The sequence below is a fragment of the Caloenas nicobarica genome, chromosome 16 (assembly GCF_036013445.1).
Source record: "Caloenas nicobarica isolate bCalNic1 chromosome 16, bCalNic1.hap1, whole genome shotgun sequence".
NCBI lineage: Eukaryota > Metazoa > Chordata > Aves > Columbiformes > Columbidae > Caloenas > Caloenas nicobarica.
This window is the reverse complement of record NC_088260.1, coordinates 7044611-7067390: the sequence shown is the minus strand read 5'-3', so window position 1 is coordinate 7067390 and position 22780 is coordinate 7044611. Positions and strand designations below refer to the sequence as shown.

The 22780-nt window shown below is 45.0% G+C and overlaps 1 protein-coding gene across 1 annotated transcript; it reads left to right on the top strand.

Annotated features, from left to right (window-relative positions):
- Nucleotides 1–2467: 2467 nt before the first annotated feature.
- Nucleotides 2468–21771, top strand: PITPNB (phosphatidylinositol transfer protein beta). The gene is made up of 11 exons (XM_065646217.1): nucleotides 2468–2543; nucleotides 4547–4577; nucleotides 5425–5570; nucleotides 7408–7499; nucleotides 8079–8086; nucleotides 8680–8754; nucleotides 9925–10008; nucleotides 13773–13850; nucleotides 15511–15621; nucleotides 15977–16099; nucleotides 19892–21771. The coding sequence occupies exons 1-11, from the start codon at nucleotides 2524–2526 to the stop codon at nucleotides 19940–19942; spliced, it is 819 nt and encodes a 272-aa protein (XP_065502289.1). The 5' UTR covers nucleotides 2468–2523; the 3' UTR covers nucleotides 19943–21771.
- The last annotated feature ends 1009 nt before the right edge of the window (nucleotides 21772–22780 follow it).

Sequence of the window (22780 nt, the reverse complement as noted above, 5' to 3'; positions counted from 1 at the left end):
TTACCACGCTGCTCCCTGTTGCTGGGGTGTTCCTCTGGCCTGTGTCTGAGAAGCAAAGAATTCATGTGGAAATCTGCGTTCTGTAGCTGCAGAATCTCGCAGCGTGACTGATGTGCGGCAGCTGTGCTCAGCGTCCCTCTGCGAGCAAGGGTGCACCGGGAGCTCCCTGCTCTTTGCGCGGCAGAACGTAGGTCTGTGTTACAAATGATGATTGGAAATTGCTTTTCCTTTTCCTAGCAGGTGGTGGGAGCAGCAGCGTCTGTTCGCTGTCTGTCTTTAGTCGTTAGCAAAAGGATACACAGGGTGGGAAGGAGCTTCAGGCGTCGCCCAGTCCCAAACCTGCACTGGGAGAACTGAACGCCGAAGCTACGGTGGATCTTCCCCATGAAGCTATGATGGGTCTTCCCCATGCTGGTGCCAGCTGGAACTTAGGGACTTAAATCTTCCTTCTGCCCTGTGCAGAAGGGGACGTTGAGCTGAGGTAAGTGTTGGTGACCAGGTGGAACTAAGCAGCTTCCTGGGGAAACGTCCCCTCCACGGGCAGAGACTGTGATGGAACCGCACGGGTGGGTCTGAAGTGATCGGTCTGTACGCGGGCTCTGGAACCAGCAGGATGCAGCTACTCGATATTATCGTGTGTGGTATAATTTATCTATAAACACAGAGGATGAGGGTTTTGGGGAGAGCACACGTTGCAGCTGGTGGAGTAAACAAAAGACAAATGGTGTCCATATGGGGAAGGAGCCGCAGCAGGGCACTGCACTCAGCCAGGATTTTTCAAAACCAAATAAAGGAAAATACCGAATGCTCGGGAGCTTGGGGAAGCAGCCACTTAGAGCCCCACCACTGTGCCCTGGCACAGCCCTTTGTCATTTCATTGCCTCAGACTACGCTGGTGCAGGCACAAGTCTGAGCAGCAGTTTCCATAGCATCCCTCTTTCACGTTGCAGGAGACTTGAGTGAAAATATGTTTTCAGAGGCAGAGCCTGTTGAGGATTTTCTTTAAAGCCATTTATCTGCGGGAGGGTCGTTTGGCAACATCTAATTTTCCTGTCTGTGAATTTTCGCTGTCCTGTAGTGGAGCTGATGTGTAAATGCGTCATTAGTTCTTCCTCCCGGCAAACAGAACGTGGGGAAGGGGGGACGGGTGGGCCTGGGGGTCAGGTCAGTGCTCGCTTCGGGGAAAAGGATGCAAAACAAACAGGGGAACACGGGCGGTGTGCTGAGAATGATGCTCAAATAGGAGACAGCAACTCGTCAGGGTGCAAACATGTGCCTCAGCCAGTTTTGGAGACCAGGAATTACCCCACAGAGAAATTAAAATGCAGGAGCTACCCATATATTAAAGTTGTGCAGTTAAGCTTCCTCTGGGTTGAGAGCTGACACAAATGTCCATTTAAAATGCACCTCGTTAGCAATAGGGCAGCTTATTCACAACGAAAACCTCTGCAAGTGTAAATGCTGCGAATGGTTCCACAGCCAGAGATATTCCTGGTTTTTGAGGAGGAATCATGTCCCTTCTGCAGAGCCAAACTGCAAAGTTTCACCCTCCCCTTTGTCAGATCTTGAAATGTTGTGGGGTTGGTTTTTCTTTCCAGGGTACGAAGTCTTGGATTTGTGTGAGCATTTCAGACAGTAACGCAGGAGTGGTTGGTCTGCATGGCTATGAAGAAAGATCTGAAAAACGAAAGCTAAGGCTCAGAAACTAGAAATAAATTCGTTTAGAATACATTATTTTAAGTAAATCCTGTAGTTTCACCCGAATTACAGCGTTAAGTGGAAATAGTATTTGCTGCTTTGTTCTTAGGGCATCGTTAATCACACTGGGAACACGATAAAGCCGAATACCCACTAGCGGCCGGCGGACACTGGAACCGGCTCCCGGTGCCGCCGAGCGCTCGTTCGCCCGATCGCTGCAATAAAGTGACTTTATTTGCTGCTCTGCCCGAGGTGGCTCCGGCTGCAGGAACCTCTGCTCGGCGACTCCGTCCCGCAGCGCCGCCCGGCACACGCGGAACGGCTCGGGAACGTTCGGTAACGTCTTTTTTCCCGCAGTGGAAGCGCCGGAGAACGGGGAGGGCGGGCGGGGGTTCGCGGCCCGGCCCCGCTCACACCCCCCGCTCCTCTCGGTGTGTCCCCGCGCCTGGCCCGGCCCGGCCCGCAGGGGGCGCCAGCACCGCGGGGAGCGCCCAGCGCTGACGCTGCCCGGCGGTGACGTCACCGCGCCGGCGCGCGAGGCGAGGGCGGCACCGGGACGGAGCCGGGCCGGCGGCGCGCCCTGATTGGCCGCCTACGGGCGAGGCGGGGCAGCTGCGGCAGCTGCGCGCCCTCGGATTGGCGGCGGCCGGCGCAGGCGCGTCGCGCAGCGTGCCCGGGTGCGCCCGGGTCAGGAGCGACCGCGGGGACGCACGGCGCGGCGGGATTGGGTGGGTCGGCCCGCGGGGGGCGGGGCTTCCCCCGGAAGCGCGCGGTGCAGCATGGGCAGGCGGCGCCGGCCGCGCCTGCGCAGAGCGGTTCGGGACGATGGTGCTGATCAAGGAATTGTGAGTCCGCGCTCCCCGGCCGCACCGGCACCCGCTCCCGCTCCCGCCGGGCCCGAGCGGCTCCGGCCCCGCCCCGCCGGGCATCCCCCGGCTCCGCTGCGCGGGGCTCGCAGCGCCCGGGCCGCCGCCTCGGCCGCTCCCTCAGCGCGGGCGGGCCCCGGCGCGGGGCCTCGAGGGGCCGCGGTGTCCGGCGGGCGCGCCCCGGAGCGCCGCACCCATCCGGGCCGGGCCGCTGCCGCGGGGCTCGGGGAGCGGCGGGGGGCGGCCGGAGCGCCGCGGGCCCGAGGCTGCTTCGCGCTTCTCCGCCGTTCCCCGTCCCGCGCTGCGGCCCCGAGCTGCTGCCTGTGCCCGGCCCGGCGGGCCGTCCCGGCCCCGGTCCCGGCCCGGGGCGAGTCGCGTCCCGCACAGCGGGTGTCCCAGGGTGTCCCGTACCCTCCCGGGGCCGCTGTCCCGCCCGGGGGCGCTGCCCGTGTGCCCCGCGGGCCGGGCGGGGCCGTGTCCCGGTGCTCGGGGGTCGGACTCTGTTCTGCTGGGGAGCAGCGCAGCTGCCCGGGGCCGTGTGGGGCTCCGTCGCTCCGCGGTTCTGTTCTGGTGCCGGGAACTCCGTGTCCCTGGGCAGATCTTTGCCCTCAGGGCTCCAGCCGGTTTGTTTCCCCCTCCTGCCCCTTCGCAGCCCGGTAATGTGGAGCCTTAGCTATGGCAGTAAAGCTGATGCGTAGGTTCAAAATAATAGACGGTGGCAAATATATTTGTTGGGTTCCTGAGAGGCTCCTGAGGACACTTCAGAGATTTCCCTGAACTCCGGCTGGTGGGGCTGAGCTGTCCCCACACGCAGAGGCAGAACCAAGGGTCCTGCTCTTGTGTGTGAGCAACAGCCTGTGCCGTCTGTCTGTCTGTCTGTCTCTCTCGTGTTTCCCACATGAGAATGGTGGGCTGTACTTATTTGTGAGTTCTCATCAGATTTCTGTGCTACTTGGCTCTTTCGAATTATCACGTTGTTTGTCTGTCATCATTCCTAAGTTAAAACAAACCCTGTTCCTTACAATTCTTTCCTTTAATTCCTCACCTTTCTGTGTGCCTATACATTTGCTGCGTTTTCCTCATTACACTCCTATTTTACATATTGTCCTGGTGAAGACTAAGGCTGAAGTTGCCCAAAAATTTCCTGTACTGCCTTGTGAGTCACAAATGTGTCCTATCTAGGTATTGAGTCAGTATCTGCTAATGCCCAGACAGGTGATAGATATAATAGAACTCCTTATGGGAATTTTATTGTGACTGCCCTTGGGCCATGCTGTATTTGGAGGTAGCATCGCTTAAAAGCCCTGGGAACAATGCAATTGGTTTATGATGTTGTTTTGCAGCAATAATGATTTGTGTTGTCTTTGTCCATTTTATTGTGGAAGGTGAAATTGAAAAATACTGTCTGCACAGTGCAGTATTGCTGTGAAAAATCGACTTCTGCATCCCCAAATGTTGCTGTGAACTGTCCAGTGTTGTGTTACACTGTGCATCTGAAATGTGCCGGCTTCTGCCACCTGAATGGGACATGAGCACTGGTGGCTTTTTAAATGATTCATAGTTGCTGTAATTGCCAAGATTCATGTGTAGGCTCTGAGGGCCTGTGCATTTGTCCTTTTAAATGGTACAGATGGGACTGCTTACTGTGTAGCACATGAAAAAAGCTCACGCATCAAAGTTTAAACGAATTCAGCACAATAGAGAGTTGTGGCAGACCTGTGAGTAGATCCTAGATTTCCTGGCTCCTCTCTGCAGATTCTAATGTCCTTAACTCTTTCCTTTTGTAACATATCTGTCATTGAGTTTTGCTTGAGCTTGTTGCATTATATCCACACAGCCTTACTGTTGCAGCGCATTTCTAAAAAGAACACTTGAATTAGCTCATTTTGACACTTACTTCTTGGATGTCTTTGTTACAGTTTATGTCTCTTATCTGCAGATGAAGCCTAATTATTCATTCTGTTGAATTTGCTCTTTTTCAGCCGAGTGGTTTTACCTTGCTCCGTGCAAGAGGTATGTCCTGACCCTACCTGCTCGTGTTTTGGGGCGCTGGGTGGGAAGGTGGTGGTGTTTCACCGGCATCCAAGTGTTTCTCGTGCGTTACCACATGTGTAACCCCAGCGCAGGCAGAGTCGACCTCCTGCACACCAGCCAGTTTCCAAGGAGGCAAATGCCTGCAGGGAAAGAACCTTTTGTTGTGTCTGAGCTGCTCCGGCTTACGAGCCAGAAAATAATTGTGCAGTTCTGTGCTGCAGCAGAGTTTTCCTGCTGATCGAGGTACTGGGTGACTCCAAGCCTTTTCCTAAAGGTAAAGGCAGGAATCATCTTCCAAGAGCTGAAGCCGGCAGTTTAAATTGAAATGAAAGTCACAAGAGATGTCTGAACATATTTCTAAGGGAAAATGCTGCACTTTTTTTCTTCTGCAGTTTGCATTTTATGGGCCCGGTGAGGGCGGTGTCTAGATGGTTTCAGGTATTAATTTGGGAGGCTCAGAGCTGGAAACCAGTCATTTGAAAATCTGTGAACTAAAAATTATATTTCTTTTATACAATTAAGAACAACATACATACATACTGTGCTTTTAAGATGAGAAAAATGAATAACAGCATATTTGTTATGCTATAGCCAAGTGTTGCATTAATGTGAAACAAGCTGATTATAGACCTGTTGCTTGTGAAGTACAGATAAATTTTACCAGCAGATTGTCAGACTTTCTTAAATATTTTTTATATGGTGTATGTTACTTTCCTGGTAACTTTGTTTCCGTTACCAAATTTTCCCTGAGAACAGCTAAATTTTTAGTGCATTAAAAGTTTTCACTAACTTTAATATTGTAATTTTACTTCTCTTAACTTTTCAGTATCAGGTTGGGCAACTTTACTCTGTGGCAGAAGCTAGCAAAAATGAAACAGGAGGTGGTGAAGGAATTCAAGTCTTAAAAAATGAGCCTTATGAAAAGGATGGCGAGAAGGGACAATATACTCACAAAATCTATCATTTAAAGAGGTGAGATACATATTATGGTCAGTTGATATTGAGTGAGAAACGTTTAAAAGTGGGGGCAGCCTTCCATTGTTTGCTGTTCTGGGGTACTTGTGGTTTTGTACCGCTCTGTAATTTGCTGAGTTGTGCATGAATACTCTAGTGGGTGGGAAAACATGTGAAATACAGTGGGTTTTAAATATGCGGGATAGAGTAATGGAGAACTGTGGAAAATGTCCGATCTGTGAACAGGCAAATGCATCTCTAAGTAGGAGTAATTTGAATTCTTTGTATATAGCCGAAATGATGGGCTTAGTATCACAGATGCTTTGTAGGATAGTCAAAAGACAGGAATGTTGATATAGAAGGACAGAGAAAAGGAGGATAGTTATTACATTATAAAGGAGAAATGGGTTTGTGTGATCTGGTGTTTAAGAAAGAGTTCTGATTGCCCGAGTGCTCTTTAAAAACACTCTATAAGTTCTTGTGGTGTGGTAGGGTGATGTTTTTCTGAGAGAGAATGAGTAAGGTAAATAATATTTTTTGAAGGCTACATGCATTTCAGAGCAGGTAAAACTGGGGTTATTTGGAAAACTGACACAAATGGGGTCTGAACCTCCAGGGATTAGCAGTGGATATTACTCCGGGGGCTGCAGCACCACACGAGCAGCCGTATTGCTGGGATTTGTGACGTGTGTTAAGTTGTGAGGCTTAGTATTCCACATGTTTGTATTTGGGGAAAGAACATTTTTAAAGTGGAAGAACTGAATAAGTTTACAGTTGGTTCCCCATGGGGATGCACAAAGACGACGTGGGAAATAAATGCTGTACAACAGCGCTGTTGAGAGTCACCTGCACGTCGAGCGTCACAGCCACATGGCAGGTGTGAGGGCAAACGTGGCTCGGGGCTGCGTTGTGGCGGGGGCTGCGTTGTGGGGGTTTGGTGCCCCAGGTGTGGGTCGGAGTTCGTGTGGGTTGGCTTCGGGCATTGGACTTTCAGGTGTGGACAAAGTAGAGAGAAACTAGAGCGGAGACAGAAGCGTGGGCAGCGTGGCTCGTGTGCAAGAGCTGAAAGAATGGTGTTTGCTTTTTCCAGAAAAAGTGAAGTCCCAGATCAATGGGACATAAGGTTCCTGCAGTGTAAAAAAGGCATCATCAGATGGCTTTTCTTCTTGAATCTAAAAGAAAAGAGAACAGGAACTTGGAGAAAAATTGAGGATGGAGTGCTTACAGAGATCGAAATCTGTCCCTTACGCACATGCGTACATATGGTCTGTTTAAACTCTTCTACTTCAGGGCTCCAGCCTCAAGTATTCTCCTAGAAAATACCAAATTGCTCTTGCGTCAGATTTTGTTATATTTTCCCCAGCATCCAATTTTTGGCAGCAGTCATGTGCGCTCTGTTGGCCCGGAGGGTGATCGTGCCGCCCGGGGGGAGCTGCAGCGTCCAGCACGGCCGAGGGGGCTAGTGGCACAGCCAAGCTCCGGGTCACTCGCTGAGGAACCTGCGGTGGTGCTGGAGGCTTTGGAGGTGACATCTCTTGAGTGGCACCTTCCCTCAACACTTGGCGTTGCTGTTCTTGAAAAGCAAGTGCAGCTTTCATCGTCATCGTAGTGCTTCCAATATTATTTATGGCTCACTCTCAATTAGCTCGTTATTACCTGCCCCATTTTTTTCTTAATTATCGTGTGATCAGTAACATTGTTGGAGTTCCTGCATATTTAACAGTGGGTAACTTGGACATCATAACGTTTAAAATGCTTAGGTAGAATGTGCCTTTCTTATTAGAGTGGATGAAATCAATGAGGAATTTCAGCCGGCAAATATTTAAAAACTGTCGTGGATGTTTGTTTTTCACAGTAAAGTTCCAGGTTTTGTAAGGATGATTGCTCCAGAAGGCTCCCTGGTGTTCCACGAGAAGGCCTGGAATGCATATCCCTACTGCAGAACAAGTAGGTCACCTGTTGTGTGTTTTGCTGTCAGTGTCCAGTCAAGGGATAGTCTTAAATGGTTTAGGAGGAAAGAGAGTGCTATCAAGTGGAAAATATATTTCAAATTTTAATGTGGCATTTGTGAGATCTCTTCTGAAAAGGAGAGTTTCTGCAGAGCAACCTCAACACACCAGTTACTGGTTCTTACAGTCTCGGTGTCCCTGGGATAAGCTGAAGAGGTGATTCTCTTCAGGTCTAGAACAGAGCTGGTTTAAAAAGAATTTAGTTCTTCATAGTCTGCTAGAATAGGTGACTGCTTTCTTTTATTTCTTTTGATTTCATGCATTCTAAGAGTAGGCTCTTTCTTTTGTGTTGCTGTTGATCAGTTTGAAGTATCGTATCACAGACTTCTCAGGCTAAGGCTGGCAGGTCGGTGTGCTGAGCACTGACTTGCTGCACACAAATGCTGTCAGACTAATGTCGAATGTTCCTTGTACTGTGCAGCAAAACTGTGACATGTGAGACTTTTCAGAAACTATAGTATCTAACAATGATTTGTGTTTCCTTTTTGTTTTCGTTGCATGTGTTTCCAATGACCAGTTGTGACGGTGAGTATTTGAATTACTATCCATCCTATGTTGGGTTTTTTTTGGAAATGTATTTTATCTGATGTTAATGCTACAATTGACTCTGACTCTAGCAAACTTGCTCCAGCCTTTTGTATATGTCTTGCCAGGGTTGCTGGCATAGAGCTCCTTGTTACTTTATTTGTCTGAACACGGCTATAATTAGAAAGAACTGTAATTTGTCAGAGAAACGCTTTTTTTTGCATCTTCTTTTATGCCTTATTAATGATTTGAAAATTACTTTAACATAGAGGTAAAGAATTTCAGGGTTGAGGAAAAAGGATGGTAAACGACAGTATTATTTCTATTTGTGTGCACGGAGTTAGAGTTGAATTTCTCAAACATGACTGGTTTTAATTTGGTACTTACTGCTGTAGCTGGTACTGAAGATTTTGATACTAGTTATCTCATTGTACCTATTTCTGTGTGTAGGTAAGTGGGCTAGTTTTTTGTAATTTAAATAGAATCTGTCACTAGTCAAGGTTTCGTAGTGGCTTATATGTAAGTACCATTTATCTAAACTTTAGGCAGAGAGGTTTAATCAGACTCATGATTTTTTATTTTAATTCTTACAGAATGAATACATGAAAGATGATTTCTTCATAAAAATTGAGACCTGGCATAAACCGGATTTGGGGACATCAGAGAATGTGAGTTGGGAGTTAGATACCAAGTGTTAGTAATATTTTCAGTACAGAGTCATCCAGATAAAGTGTTCTATACCTGCTAATGGTGGAGAATTACTGCATAAAGTCAAAGCCCTAGCAGTGATTAATGTAAAACAAGAAAAGCATTATTCAAATCCTTTGGAGGTGGTCAAGCTGTCTCACCTAATGTGATGCAAGAACAAGAAAAGGTTGGGTTTTTTTTATATTGAGGTCAATGCAGATGCTTGATTCTCACTGAAATATTTCAATAGATTTTCAGTAAGTTCTTTTTAATTTCATGTTCTTTTACTGTAGACATGCTAGTGCTACTTAGGCTGACAAGTTTGTTTGAAAACAGAATTCACGGGGCTTTTGGAGTTTATCTGTGTGCACTTCTGTAGAGTTACGTATTGAAGCTGCTTCTGTAAATTTTCCAGGCTGGCAATACTTTCATTTTCCTCCCTAGACAGTTGATTTGGTTCACCGGTCTCTTTAGGAGATTTTTTAATCTATAGTGACAAACATATTTATAACCCGTCCGCAAAGAAGTAGTTGTCAGTGTCTTTTCAGTGCCTGGATGAACTGCAGCATGGGGTGTGCTGCAGAGGAGGGTGCTTCTTGGAGAGCTCCATTCGCTGTGTCAGTTTAGGGATGTTGAACAAAGCACAGCTGGTTACGTAGTCAGACCTTTATACCTTTGCGCCACACACACTTCATCTGGTCCGTACTAAAGGCAGCCCTATGATTTAGGGAACCTACTAGATTTAGGCAGACGATTGAAAGCTGCCATATTTGCACTTTGGAATTTTTGCGGCTTCTTGCTAGATCAAAAAGCTTGGGCAGATTACTGAATGGGTAGTGTTTCTAATTAGAGCTTGATTTCATTAGCGCTAACAAATGTGACAGCAGAATACAGCTTAATCTTATATCCAGTTTTCTTCAATGTACAAGAAGTGAAGACACTGTGCTGGTTTAAAATTGTTTAGTGAGTGAACCAAACTGTAACTGTGGAGATTATTCCCTTTTAGAAAGGCAGAGGGAGAAAGGATGGGGTTTGAGAACACTACCTAAATGAAGTCCAGAAAAAAATCCATGGCATGCGTACATACTGCATAAGGTGCACCACTGTGTTAGGTGCCAGCATGGAAGTCATTCCTTTTTCTCTTTTTGCAGGTGCACAATTTAGATCCAAACACATGGAAGAGTGTTGAAATTGTCCATATTGACATTGCAGATAGAACTCAAGTAGAACCAGGAGTAAGTACATGCTCTGCTATTGGGATATTGATGCAGCTTGCAGCTAGTTCCATTGATGCTTTGTGTTGATTGCGAATAAACTAAAATGGTATGGATTTTACCCAACTCATCTGTGGATTTACATGGGCGAAATGTTTGGAGAACCTCCCTGTAAACCAAATTAATGCAGCAAGGAATCGTTTTGCTGCCCCTTGTTGTTTCAGACGTTCCATGTGGCTGTAGAGCTGAAGTGGCAGGTGAACGTCTGCCCCGCGTTCCCGATTGCTGCCTGTAACTGCGGCAGACAGCTGCGGTGCTGTCGCTGTCAGTGCCTGCCCGATCCCAGCGTGTGCAAACAGAGCGCTGTGCGATTGCCGTGTGCCAAGGGCAGCGTTTGTTCTCTTGGAAGCGCTCTCAGCGCCCAGCGCGGCTGGTGCTGGTGCCCCCGTGCAGCTGGGTGATGCCGCTTGCCCGCAGTGCTGCCGGGTCCCTTCGTGCCCAAGGCTGGCAGGCGGTGGGGTGATAAATGAAGTTTTCTTTTTGCCTCAGGACAGAGATCCGTCTAACCCAGCATTCTGTTAGCTGCCAGCAGCAGATACTTGTGGAAGGATAGGAAACTTGGGATGTACCAGAAGCTGGGAGATACAGTCTGATCTCAGAGATATACATTTAGTGGTCAGACCTGGCCTGTTGCGTTTATTCGCCACCTATGTGCCCGTGAGCACATCTAATCCACTCACAGTGTAGCCCATCATTGCGCAGGAATACTTGGGACTCCTTTTTACCACGTGATTCAAGTTTTCATTTCCATCTCCCAGAAATTCAGTTTTGCAAAGTCCCGACTTCATTAAATAAAGACTGACTTTGTACTCAAACTCCTGTGGAGACTTTGGTAACTGAGTTATCCACAGCTGACACCCATTCCACCCGCTTGTCAGCCCCTTCCCTGGACAGGCAGGGGTTAGTTGGGCAGCAGAAATTTTCTGAGACCCACACTTGCATTCTCTTCTGTTCCAAAAATTTGCCGTTTCTGGCCTTTGTTTTCTCTCTCTTTACTGCTTATGGCTCCATGAGAGACTTTGCATTTATACTAATATCTTTATGAAGTTTAGGTAATGGAACTTGAGGGTTTTTTTCAGCTACATCAGAGTAACAAACCCATCCTGACCCACATGCTGATTTCATGCCTCAGGAAGGCTACTGGTTTTGGGCAGTGCATGTCTCTATGAAAGCATTAGGTGTTCTTCACCTATTCTGTTTCTCCAGAGATTCTTTTCCTACAGTTTCTTCATATTTGTTCAGAGATATTAGTGCAGTCAGTCGTTCACTCTGTTGGGTAGGTTCTGAAATCATGTGCGTTTCATGGTGCTTTTTTTGTGACTATGCTGCTTGTTTGGGAATTATCATTCTAAGTGGCTGGGTGGGGGTTTTGGTGTGCTCATTTTTTTAGGAAAAAGGAATAGTCAGTGTTGCCAAAGGAAAGTTTTATTTGTACATTTATTTTCTCAGTCACAGATTTACCTGGAAAACCAACCGAAAGGTATTGTCTTGGATAACAGTATGACTGAAAAAATGGGGCTACATTTATAAGCTTCGAAAGATTTCATATATTCAAGATCTATCCTTTTGTTCAGTGAATGAAACTTGTCTAATCCACTGTAGTGTAGCAATTACTTTAGTTTTGGAACTACAATCAGCATAAATATAAAAATAGTAAATTTCTTTAAGATACTAATGGCATGCATATGTTAACTCATGCTCATTTAAGTATGTATAGAAATAATTTGGCCAACATCTGTGGCTTTCTTTAGATATAAATTTAACCCTGCCCTCTCTTAATCATATCCAGCATACAATCTATTCAGCTTTATGTGATTTGTATATAAAAATCACTTCCCAGGAGAATAAGCCTTTTTAAAGTGTAAGCAGAAGTGAACACTTGGTTGACATCAGAAGAGGGTGCATTTTTGGAAACAATTTGTGAGAAAGTAGAGTATAGTGGAAACAAATAAATTGAAGTCAGGTTTATAGCTATTTTTGTACAACAAGAAATTAAAAACTAATGCAGTTTTGAGTTGAAACCCTAGAAATGGTGTCCACCTGCCCAGTTAGTCTTACACCACTCTCTGCTCAGGAAATTTTTTCCAGGAATCTGCAGATAAGACATCAGACTTGTGTCATTTTTATCTTGGGTTCTAAGTTTTCTTAAAGTCATTCTGTCCTGTAGATATGCTTTCAAGTTTTATACTACCTGATAGAATTAACTATGAGCTATCAGCAGTGCTGTTATTGCTTTTAGCAGGTCTTAGAAATAAGAATGAGAATTGTGAAGAAGCACCCAGATTCTGGGTTTGTTGCAATTATTACTTTATTGTACATGGCTCACAGTTTCTCTGAATAATTCTTTATAATGATTTGTTGCATTCATGTGTATTATACTGAGATTTTGAGCAGAAACTGCCTATTGAATTATATTTGTGTATTTCTTTGAAAAGGTTTTTAGCTCCTCTGTATTGTTATGGTGCTACATAATGATGTTTTGCCTGTCTAGCTTTCAAGAGGGCTTCAGGGGTTTTCAGCTGTAATATTTGTTCCAACACCCGCCTGTTTTTCTTCCTAAGAAGGACTTGTTGCCGTCACGAGTTAAGCTCTTGCTGCACAGATATTTTCCTTGAACTGTGCAAAGAACTGCTGTTTATTTGTGCTTTGGCTCGAGTCCAGTCTTCTTTCCTCGCATGCTGGTAGGGTTTGTGTATTGAGAGAGCTCCTACAATGCTTCCTTGTCCATCTCGGCTTTATTCTAGGCAGGGTTTTTTCTATCCTTAACAGGCTTTGAGTTAACTGAGTCTTGGTTCGAAGCTTCTGTCTGTGGTCTTTAGCGCAGAAAACTTTACCATGACTCATCTGTTTTCTTTGAGTTTTTGTTTTCACTCCCACATTTTACTTGTAGATAGCATTTTTTTCCCAGTGTTTCCAGCTGTGCTTGTATGTGGGTCCTAAACGCAAGAGCACAGTTGCTTTCTGTCTGTCCCTGTGCAGTGAGGTAGGATGGCAGGTGACGTCGTATCATGGGGACTTGGGTGTCCCTGTGGCATCCAGCCTGATGCCACGGCGTAAACCAGCAGATATGTAGGTGAATTTAAATGCCAAAACAAAGATTGCATATGTAAGCAAAATTCTTACCTTAGCATGTTTTCTGATCACAGTGTATTGGAAAGTTTGCATCCTACGGTGCGTTTCTATAAGCTTGTGTGGTGTATGTACCATAGTGTAGAGGTATGAAGCACTTCTGGTACGAGATACCACAAGTTTTGTTAGTGAATATGATTTTTAATATTAAAGTTTTGGTGGATTTTGGGTGAACAGTCTGCTACTTGGAAATATTGATGGGTTTTCTTGATATTTTTGCCAAGTGTATTTCCCTTCAATCGTTGTTTATCCATTCCTATAGCCTGATCCTTTTCCCAGTGTCTTCTATCCAGTGTTTGAGTGTTATTGTTAAAAGGCAGTCATAATCAGTCATTTTTTTCCACCCAAGGACTAGGGGGGGCGGGAAACACTATTGCATTCAGGCTCCAGAATATGCAGGACCCAAGGATCCGAGTATGTTGCAGCTGTCTGGACCCACACCGCTTGGTTATCACTGAGATGAGGAGTCTGCAGCTGGTGACAGGCACAGTAACTCATGTGCTGTCTGCCGAAGCTTTTGTAGATGAAGGAATATGTATATATATACACATTATTTTTTTGCTAACTCTCAGGTTTTGGGTTTTTTTGTATTACAGGACTACAAAGCTGATGAAGACCCTGCGTTATTCCAGTCGGTTAAGACAAAGAGAGGACCTTTGGGACCAAACTGGAAGGTACTAAGAACTGACATTACAACCTTATGAAAGCTTTATCAGCAGAAAAAAAAAGTTCACAGTTCTGTGGAGACTAGCAGTGTTAGTCGTAAAACAGAGGGCAGAAATTAAATACTTATTTTCTTTTTTGTATTCAGTTAAAATTCCAGATGTGTTAGTAAGCAAAGATACTGTCTGCAGCTTGTTTAATATCACTACTGAAACCAGAGCTATGCAAATTAAATTGGATGAACATTTATCCTTACTCAAGAATATCCACTGTGATGAATTTACCACTCGTTTTTGCAAAGCAGCAAGGTAAGTGTCAGATATTGGAGCAGGATGCGTTGGACCAGCAAGCTCTTGGTCTCCAGTTCCCTATCCTAACATGCCGTGAGCCAGCAGCAGCAGCCACACCACCTTTCTGCTGTCAGAAGTGTCCAGTCACTGCCCGGGTCTGACAGGCAGAGTCCCCGTTTCCCAGCGCGTGGAACCGCAGACGTTCCCGCTGCCCTGAGCTCACTCGGTGAACAGCCTGAATTCAAGGACTCGAGGCGTCTCGTGTCCCACCGTGGAATGAGGCTGTAGTTCCCAGGCACATTTATGCAGCACCGACCTTTTACTCCTCTGCTTCCATACGTGCAGGTGCAGTGGGTTTAATGGTGGCGATTAACTGAGGGGAAAAAAACCAGGGTCCCAGGTTTTAGTGAGAGGATGGGAAACGGTCTGGCTGCCCAGGGAGCAGGACGGGACCGCTGAATGTCGCAGCGGAGCTGTGGGTACCGGAGCTGAGCGTCACTGCTGCTGGGCTGCGCTGCCAGAGGAGAGCGAAGGTGCCTCTGGGGTGCCCCTGCTCCAGCTGTAAAATAAGAGAACTTGGAACGCCTGGATCTGGCAGCATCACGTTTGTGTGTTCCGTTTGGTTCTGTCCTCTCGCTGACTCCAGGACATAGACTTGTGCTGTTTGATGACACCAGACAACAGCAGCGGTTTGCGTTTTGCTTGCGAATAGAACATCAGTCTTCTGAGGATAACTGTTTTTCATTTAAGTGCTACCTAAGTGTTTGTGATAAAAATTCTGTGTTAAATATGCATTATTCAACGAGATTTTTATGTTAGATAAGAAGCAAACTTCGAGGGGTGGTTACGTGCTTTTTGTTACCTGAATCTTTTCTAGTACATGTGTTTTCCACCATTGTACTGAACAACTCAGTACAACTCAGATTATAATTGCCTTTGTAATAGACCCAAACGTAAAAAATAATTTGGTGCTAGCTATTGTAATCAAGCTTCATTGTCCTTTCAAAACGTATATTACAGTGGAAATCATGAAAATAAAATCCATGTTAAGACTAAGATTTATAGTGTATGTTTGCAGCATGGATGGAATAGTCTTCCAGATTTAACACGATTGTTTGTCAATTCCTGTTACCCTATGTTCAGAGTACAGTGCTAAGTATTCTCTAATACTTAGAATTTTAAGTATTTTCATAATTCTAGTAGTACTTAGAATGATAATTTATAATCATAGTAAAATAATTTAATTCCTATAAATTAATAATATAATTTATAATTCTAGTATATTACTTCAAATTATAATTTCTAATAATTATATTAAATAAGTTTCACTGAAGTAAATTTAAAAAAAAATTAACAATTTCTTCCCATTATCCATAAACAGAAAGAGCTAGCAACTGATGAAGAGTGTCCTAAAATGTGTGCTTACAAGTTGGTGACTATCAAATTTAAATGGTGGGGACTGCAGAACAAAGTTGAAAACTTTATCCAAAAGGTAAGTGCTTCCCCCGTGCTGAAGTGTTGCTGGGAGGTGGGACGGCAGGCGCACAAGGCACATTTTGAAAGGATTCTTCAGCATTTTCAAATACCATGAATTGCTGAACTTTCTTGGAACTCTTTTTTGATAGTGAAATTTGTGGGGCTTTTTGTTGTTGTTCCTATGTTAAAGCATGTGAGAAGTGAGTCTACTTTAAAATTGGATTCAGGAATGTGAGGGGACTGAACCTGCAGCAGTTTGAAACTGCACGCACCTAAAGATTATAGCTTTTCCAGTTGAGCAGCTGCAGTCACTTCACTGGTCTTCGGCAGAATGTAAGCCTGTTATCTGCTGTTTGTTTATCCTCTTAAAGCAAGAAAAAAGGATATTTACCAACTTTCATCGCCAGCTGTTCTGTTGGATTGACAAGTGGATTGATTTGACTATGGAAGACATCAGGAGGATGGAGGATGAAACCCAGAAGGAGCTGGAGGCGGTAAGGATGCTTTTGGGAGGCTGATGTTGTGCCGTCTGGCTGTGCGTTTGTCTGTTGGGGAACCGACGCGAGTGATGTTGTGTCCACCCCTTGTGTGTGTTTGGGCAATTCCTGGTGGACGTTACAGCCCCTTTAGTGATTCTCCTGCGCAGATCCGCGCACTTTGAGCTTCTGCACACTCTGGTGTGTCAGGCTGGAAGTGGCTGCATGATGATTGTTTCTGATGTCACTAAATCCAGAATGTCCACTCTTGGCCAGCTCTTTATACACGGTACCATACCCATTGCACAAAGTCCCATTCAACCCCTTTTTACCACTTGCCAGTTAGAATTCAAAGCTGTCATCTTGCTTTTTCGTCATGCGTCTTGTTTTATTTCATTTCTAATCATCATTAGATCTGATCACATTTTCTCTTCAAACGTCTTCAAGCAAGCTTTAGTATGTCACACGACAGTGGTTACACTCATCCTGATTAGCACACTGAAACTGAGCATTTTACTTACAAAAAGGAAGTCAGTAAAATTAAGAGCCTGATCTGTCTTTGGAACAATGGCTGGAAGGAAACTCATCCATAGGGCACTTTCTCAACTCTTTTCTTGAAGCACTAGAGGACCATCACAGGTGGGAAGCCTCCTGTAGTGGCTTTCCAGAGCCTGACCTTTAGCATGAATCTTTCTCATTTTAAATCCTGCTGGTTTTTAAGTTCTTCGCAGTCTTTGGATTTGCAATTCTATTTCCTTCCCATTTTGCCAATTGCTTTAAGCCCCAAACCCGTTCAGCTTTTCACTTTCCTTCCATTGTCTTCCTGCTTTCAAGACAAGATGTCTTCAGGTATAACTTGCTTTTTTGCCCAGTTTAACTCATTCCAACTGCCAGATGTCTTTGAACAGATTGCCTGGTGCTTTTAGACCTACTGTTGGCAGTAGTTCTGAAGTGCGTTTTTCGGTTTGTGCCAAGCACTTCTTTTCTTTTACTATCAAAACTGGCTGCAGCTCCTCCAGCCCCACTTGTTTTGCTCTCCACGTTTGGACTTTATGAGCTGCGTGGAGCCGTCTTGCATTGCGTAGAGAAGTTTTCTGGGCTGGGAAGAGGCATTTCTTCACTTTTCTGTGTGTCAATAGGTAGATGCTCTGAGCTGGTAAAACCAAACTTTCTTTTCAAATAAGCCAAAGGGTTTATCTGCTTTAGCTGTTCCCAGAATATGCTTTGGAAAAGAACGATGTTCATTCCCTCTTGCAGATATTCTGCTCTCTCATTGGCATTTGGATATTTTTGATTATGGCAGGTGTCATCTCAAATGATGTGGATTTCTTCTTTAATTCTACTTTAGGTGGCTCTAGGAATAGGTTCTGGTGTTCCTGGGAGTGTAACCACTTTGCTCTCTCTAACGGATTATTGTCAGAAGTGCTCTCTTTGGCACACTCGTAGTTCTTTATTTGGAGTGAGATGACTTATCCTGTTTCTCTGGGAAAGGTGGTGGCAGTGCAAGGAGTGCAGGCCAGGCATGTGTTGGGGAATGCAAACAGCCCTTGACACATTGTGTGCATGAGGATATTTCCCTTTTGTGTCTCTGTGGATGTTTGTCTTCTGGTAGACAAAGTTCTGTTTCACATTTCTCACTGGTAAGTAACTTCCTTTAGATATTTTTTGCAAAATGTTTGCTACTTTTTAGTTCTTACCTTAAACAAAACCCAGAACACCTGTTTCTGGGTATAACACTTACCATCTTTCTTAAATATCAAATGTATTTATTTAGTATTTTCTTGTTTCTTGTTTTGCAAAGCAATGCAAATAGTTTATTTCAAATAGCTTGTTGTGTAAGATGTTAGCATCAGGAACTTAAGTGTATTATTTGTTGAAAAAGTCAGTTTTTCACAAGAGAAATGTGTTGATTAGTTACACTAACACAGGTTTTCTATGTATATTGTGAAATGTGAGAGGAGTGGGGACCTACTGTAAAGAATTTTAGTTTTTTCAGCTGTTATAATAGGGGTATCTACAAACACCTATAAATGATGCAATTTCGAGGTTTTTGTGGTGGAGTGCATTATTGGAGGATAACCTGAAGGCAAAAATGTCACTGCCAAATAAAATGTGAATGCTGATTTTATCCCAAATCATTTGTTTTTAAGTTTCATATTCAACTACATCATTCATTGTGCCAAACAGTAACTTTGATTAAATGCCAAGTATACCACAAAGCATTTGTTTTATGGCCAGGACCACTGGGAAGTGAGCACAGAGCGATAAGGTGCTTAATATGACGAGAATATCGTCACGTTTCCATCCCTGCAGATAAATAGTCGGCTGTGTTGGCAGTGTTGCACTGTGCAGTTCTGTGATGCTTAAAAACAAACAACGGCAGAAAGGAAGCCGAGTAACATTGGCAGCGTTACATTTCCTTACACACATTGCTTTCTGTTGCTGTTCCCTTTCTCATTAACACCCTTTCTTCTCCCTGCCTTGAACTAACCTTTCTCTTCAGATTCTGTGCAGTTTGGTTCTTTTGTCCTGTTCTTCATGTTCAGTTGACTTTTTTAAAAAATTTTTTTTAATAGTCAGGATCTCTGCTTTTGTTACTTTTTTCTTACTCTCTGAATCCTCACCAGTGTTCTTCCAGAGTTTCTCTGTCCCAGCCCATCCTTTTCTCACTGTTTATCTTTCACTGGGTTTATGTGTCTGATTCGGGAGATGAGGAGCACCTGTGCTTCATCAAACACCCATCAGCTGGTCCCCACCAAAAAAACCCTGTGTATCCCTGTCTGCAAAACTCTCAGCTGGAGCTGAGCTGGTGCTGGCCAGGGAAACGCCGTCTGGTCATGTCGATCGTTACTTCTCTCTTACTAACCAACAGCGCGAGAGGTTCTTTATGTGGCAGCTCACAGTTTTATTTTACGTTTAGATGCGTAAGAAGGGTTCCGTTCGAGGCACTTTGGCTGCTGACGTCTAGAGGAGTTCTCTGTAGGTTCTGAGGCAAATCAAGCTGTGTAAGTCATGCTGGTTGGAAAAGGAGAAAAGGGATTAATGTTCTGATGGATGGGAATTGCTGGCAGAAGTCATCTGAATGGATGTATGTCCAGATAACGCTTCCGGGCCTTGCCTCCCTCCTGTTTGATAACCTGTGTTGATCAACAGTTGGAGATGACCCAGGTGTCCAGGGTACAGAGACCTTCTCCCGGTTCCTTGTGCTGATCCGGTACAGACACCCGAAGTGTGTGACCTGGTGTCACCCCAGTGCTGCACCGAGCTCCGCAGCCTGCGAGCACCCTGGGCACGGGGCAGGACGGTCAGAGAGTGTCATTCTGCTACACACCCGGTAGCAAAGTGACGTGTGGACTCAGTCCACGTAATTCAGGGACACTGTGGACTGCCATCTTCTGTTAACGTTCTTGAAATCCAGTTCCACACCAATATTTGCGTTAAAACTGTTACTGTGGGAAACAGGTTGTCTAAGAGCTGCAAGCTTTTGAGTATTTCTTCCAGTACTTTAACACTGGTGTTTCCCGCTGTGAGTGTTTTAATTCGGATGGGGTCCCCAGGCAAAGCAGTTTTAAACTCCTGCTGATCAGCGCAAGGCTCCTGCGAGCCCGGAGCTGCTGCCCACCAGTGAGGACAGCGCCCAAATTAAGATTCCCTAACGAGTCTTGTGTTGCTTTGGTGTGGTTTGCTCAGTCCTGGTGGTGGTTTGACTGCCCTGCCCTATTTTTCTTGGAGATGAATAAGACTGCTTATTTGGGACTTACTGTTTGAGGAAACTATTAATGCTTAACTGTGTATTTTGTTTCTCCGCAGTTACGTAATCAAGGCCAAGTCAGAGGAACAAGTGCTGCCAATGATGAATGATGGATTTAACCGTCACATGCAGTGTTATACAAACGTGTGTGTGGATGCATGATTATTTGTATATAATTATATATACGCACATGCATACTGAAGGGGGTTGCTACAGTGTCTCCAGGGTACTATACCTGTCCTCAGCAAAGACTCAAAGGAAACTGCTTTCATTATGTATACCCGAAACAAATAAAAATCAACTGAGTAGTGTCATTTAAAGGATGAATTAACTGCGTATGTTTCATGAATGTCAATACTGGACCAATATATTCCCTGTTTGTTTTTTTCCTGTCTTGAGTCACTCTGCTATAACTTGCCCATATCTCATTGTAAAGAAACAAATTCAAATAAGTTAATTTCAGTTTTGTGTCTTCCCTATGTGACTATTTTTGGAATAGGAACAATGAATGTATTTATAGCTATTTATTTCTGGATTGTCATTATCCTGTAGTCAAAACAGAAAAAGAAAATCTATTAGTGGAAATTGGAAGACTTTTACTGTTGAATAAGTTTAACACAAACTTTACCCATTCACTGATTTAAAAGAAAAATCATGTTTTATTGGACTTTTGTATATTGAAATGCTAATGTTTTTTCTTCATTAAAATTGGCAAGATTAAGGAAAAATGGCTTGTGATTTCTAAAATAATTGCAACTTGAAATTTCCCAGAAGCTGGCTTTTTAGACAAAGATACTGACAATACTTGTAGAATATTTTGAGTATAGCTTAGGCCCTGCAGTGAAGGTGGAGGGGGGTGACTAGCCCTTCCCTAAAGTAATACTTAATGAATTTGCTGGTTTCCAGAGTTTCACTTTGGAAGCTGCCCAAATGGTCTTGATTTCACATGCATTACACAATGGAATATAATTGTGATTTTTTTAGCTCTTTTCATGTTGAAAATACTTTAAAAAAGATGTATACTTTCAGATACGGTGAAAGTTTAAATTGTCACATCTGACGTATTTCTCTGGTATTTGTTAGGAGTAGACACATAAAAGATGGTGTAATAAAGACCTCCTGTAGATTGCTGTCAAATAGGGAAAACGTCTTCAGTGTTTTGTAAGGAAATATTCAGAGCATGTCATAGGTATGTATTATCAAAATAGATATGTATAATCAAAATGGATTTCATAGGTATGTATTATCAAAATGCTTTCTAGATCAGAAACAAGTTATTTTATGAACACCAGTTAAAGTTCTGTTAATGCCTGATTTCCTCCCAGCATCCTCAGAAACCCCGATGGGGCAAGCGCTGCCCAAGCTTCCATCTTCATCACCTCATGTCTGCCTGGGTATTCTGGTGTCCCTGGGACCTGCCGTGCTCACCGGAGCAGCGATTCTGTTTCCAGTACGGGCAGTGACGGGTTTTGGGGGGACCAGCTGGACGTGCCCTGATGGGCGCTGCTGCTGCAGCTGCGTCTGCTGGGCTTGGGCGCTTGTGCATCTCCCCTGTCTCTGCACCCTCCTGCCCGCCCTGCTGCAGGTTTGGGCTTTTTTTCCCCCTTTCTGGATTAGCAGTTAAATGGTTATTTGTCCTCTGTACCAGCAGGAGGTTGCTTTTGTAAATATTTGTAGAGAAATGCGCACACATACACACATGCATGATTTTAAAAGTGTTTGCAGCCAGGAGAGCTGCTGCACACCTGGGACACCAAGGGCTCGGTTCTCTCTTCGGTGCTGGAACGCGAGTCCCACTGACAGCAATGTGAGTTGTAACGCAAACTGAGGGAAAGGGACTCTACAGCTTCATGGGTTTGGACTAGTGAAAATTGGAGAGAATCTTGTAGTGAATGTAAAATGTTTAGTTTACTTTGGCAGTCTGGTGTGACCTACAGTAAAACAGTCAATGAAATTTAATTAAATAAATTTGATCATAAAATGCTCTGTCTCTTGTCTTAGGTATTAGAATTTGCAGCTTGCAAATGAGCATTTAGTTTTATTGAGCTGTACGGGAAGGCTGGAGTCCTCTAAGGCTGCGCCCCAGCGGTTGTGAGCTCAAACCTGTGTGAATGTGAGTAGTGACGGGGGAGGAAAGGGCTTGTCTGGAATGTTGTTTTGCTTTAGGATTTCAGGCTGAGCAGCACATCGGTAGCTGGTCCCTCGCCGCTCTCCAGCGCGGGCAGAAGGTGTTTTGCTGCTGTTGTGTGTGGTGACTCCCTGCTGCGGTGCCAGGCTGACGGTTCTGCACACACTTGTGTTGGGTGCTCTTGGTCGGCGGTGGGTCTGTGTGTGTGTCACCGCTGCTGCCTCTCGCCATGCCACGGTTCACCCCAGCGTGTGGAGGGGACGGGGTGTCGGGGCGGCTGCGGCCGCGTTAGCACTGGAGAACGGGCCATGGGACTCACCGGCTGCAGAGCCGGGTGGCCACATGTGGCTCCTTTGGGCTGAAGTAGTGAAGAACCACCGCTGCACCACCCCTGAGGAGGCGGCACAGAGATCGGTGTCTCCTGGCGAGGTTGTCTGAGAAACCTTTGAGGTTGGGTTAAGATCACGTGAGTACAGAACGTTTATGTGGGGTCTGGTTCTCTTCGGGCAGGCGGGAAGGGTTTCCCAGAAACGCGTTCTCAGGTGGGTCTCTGCTCCGGGGCGATGCCGCCGTGTGAAATGGGTTCTCGGAGGGACATCTCTGCCTCTCTCCAGGCACGTCTCTGCCCGCTGAGCTCGTGTAATCGCCTGCCGTCAATTGGAACTTGCATGGCTCCTTTTGGTAAATGCAAAATTGAATTCTTCTTTTTACTACACAGCTTGCTCAGCTTCCAGATGGCAAACCAACGTGAAGTAATGGAAGTGCAACATAGTTTTGTTATAATGGATATGTAAACGTGATATTTATTCACTGCAATAGA

Excerpts from the sequence above, each read along its gene's own strand:
- PITPNB (XM_065646217.1), top strand. The coding sequence starts at position 2,524 with ATGGTGCTGATCAAGGAATT. Across the intron at positions 4,578-5,424 it reads TACCTTGCTCCGTGCAAGAG|TATCAGGTTGGGCAACTTTA; the intron begins GTATGTCCTGAC and ends TTAACTTTTCAG. Across the intron at positions 10,009-13,772 it reads GAACTCAAGTAGAACCAGGA|GACTACAAAGCTGATGAAGA; the intron begins GTAAGTACATGC and ends TTTGTATTACAG.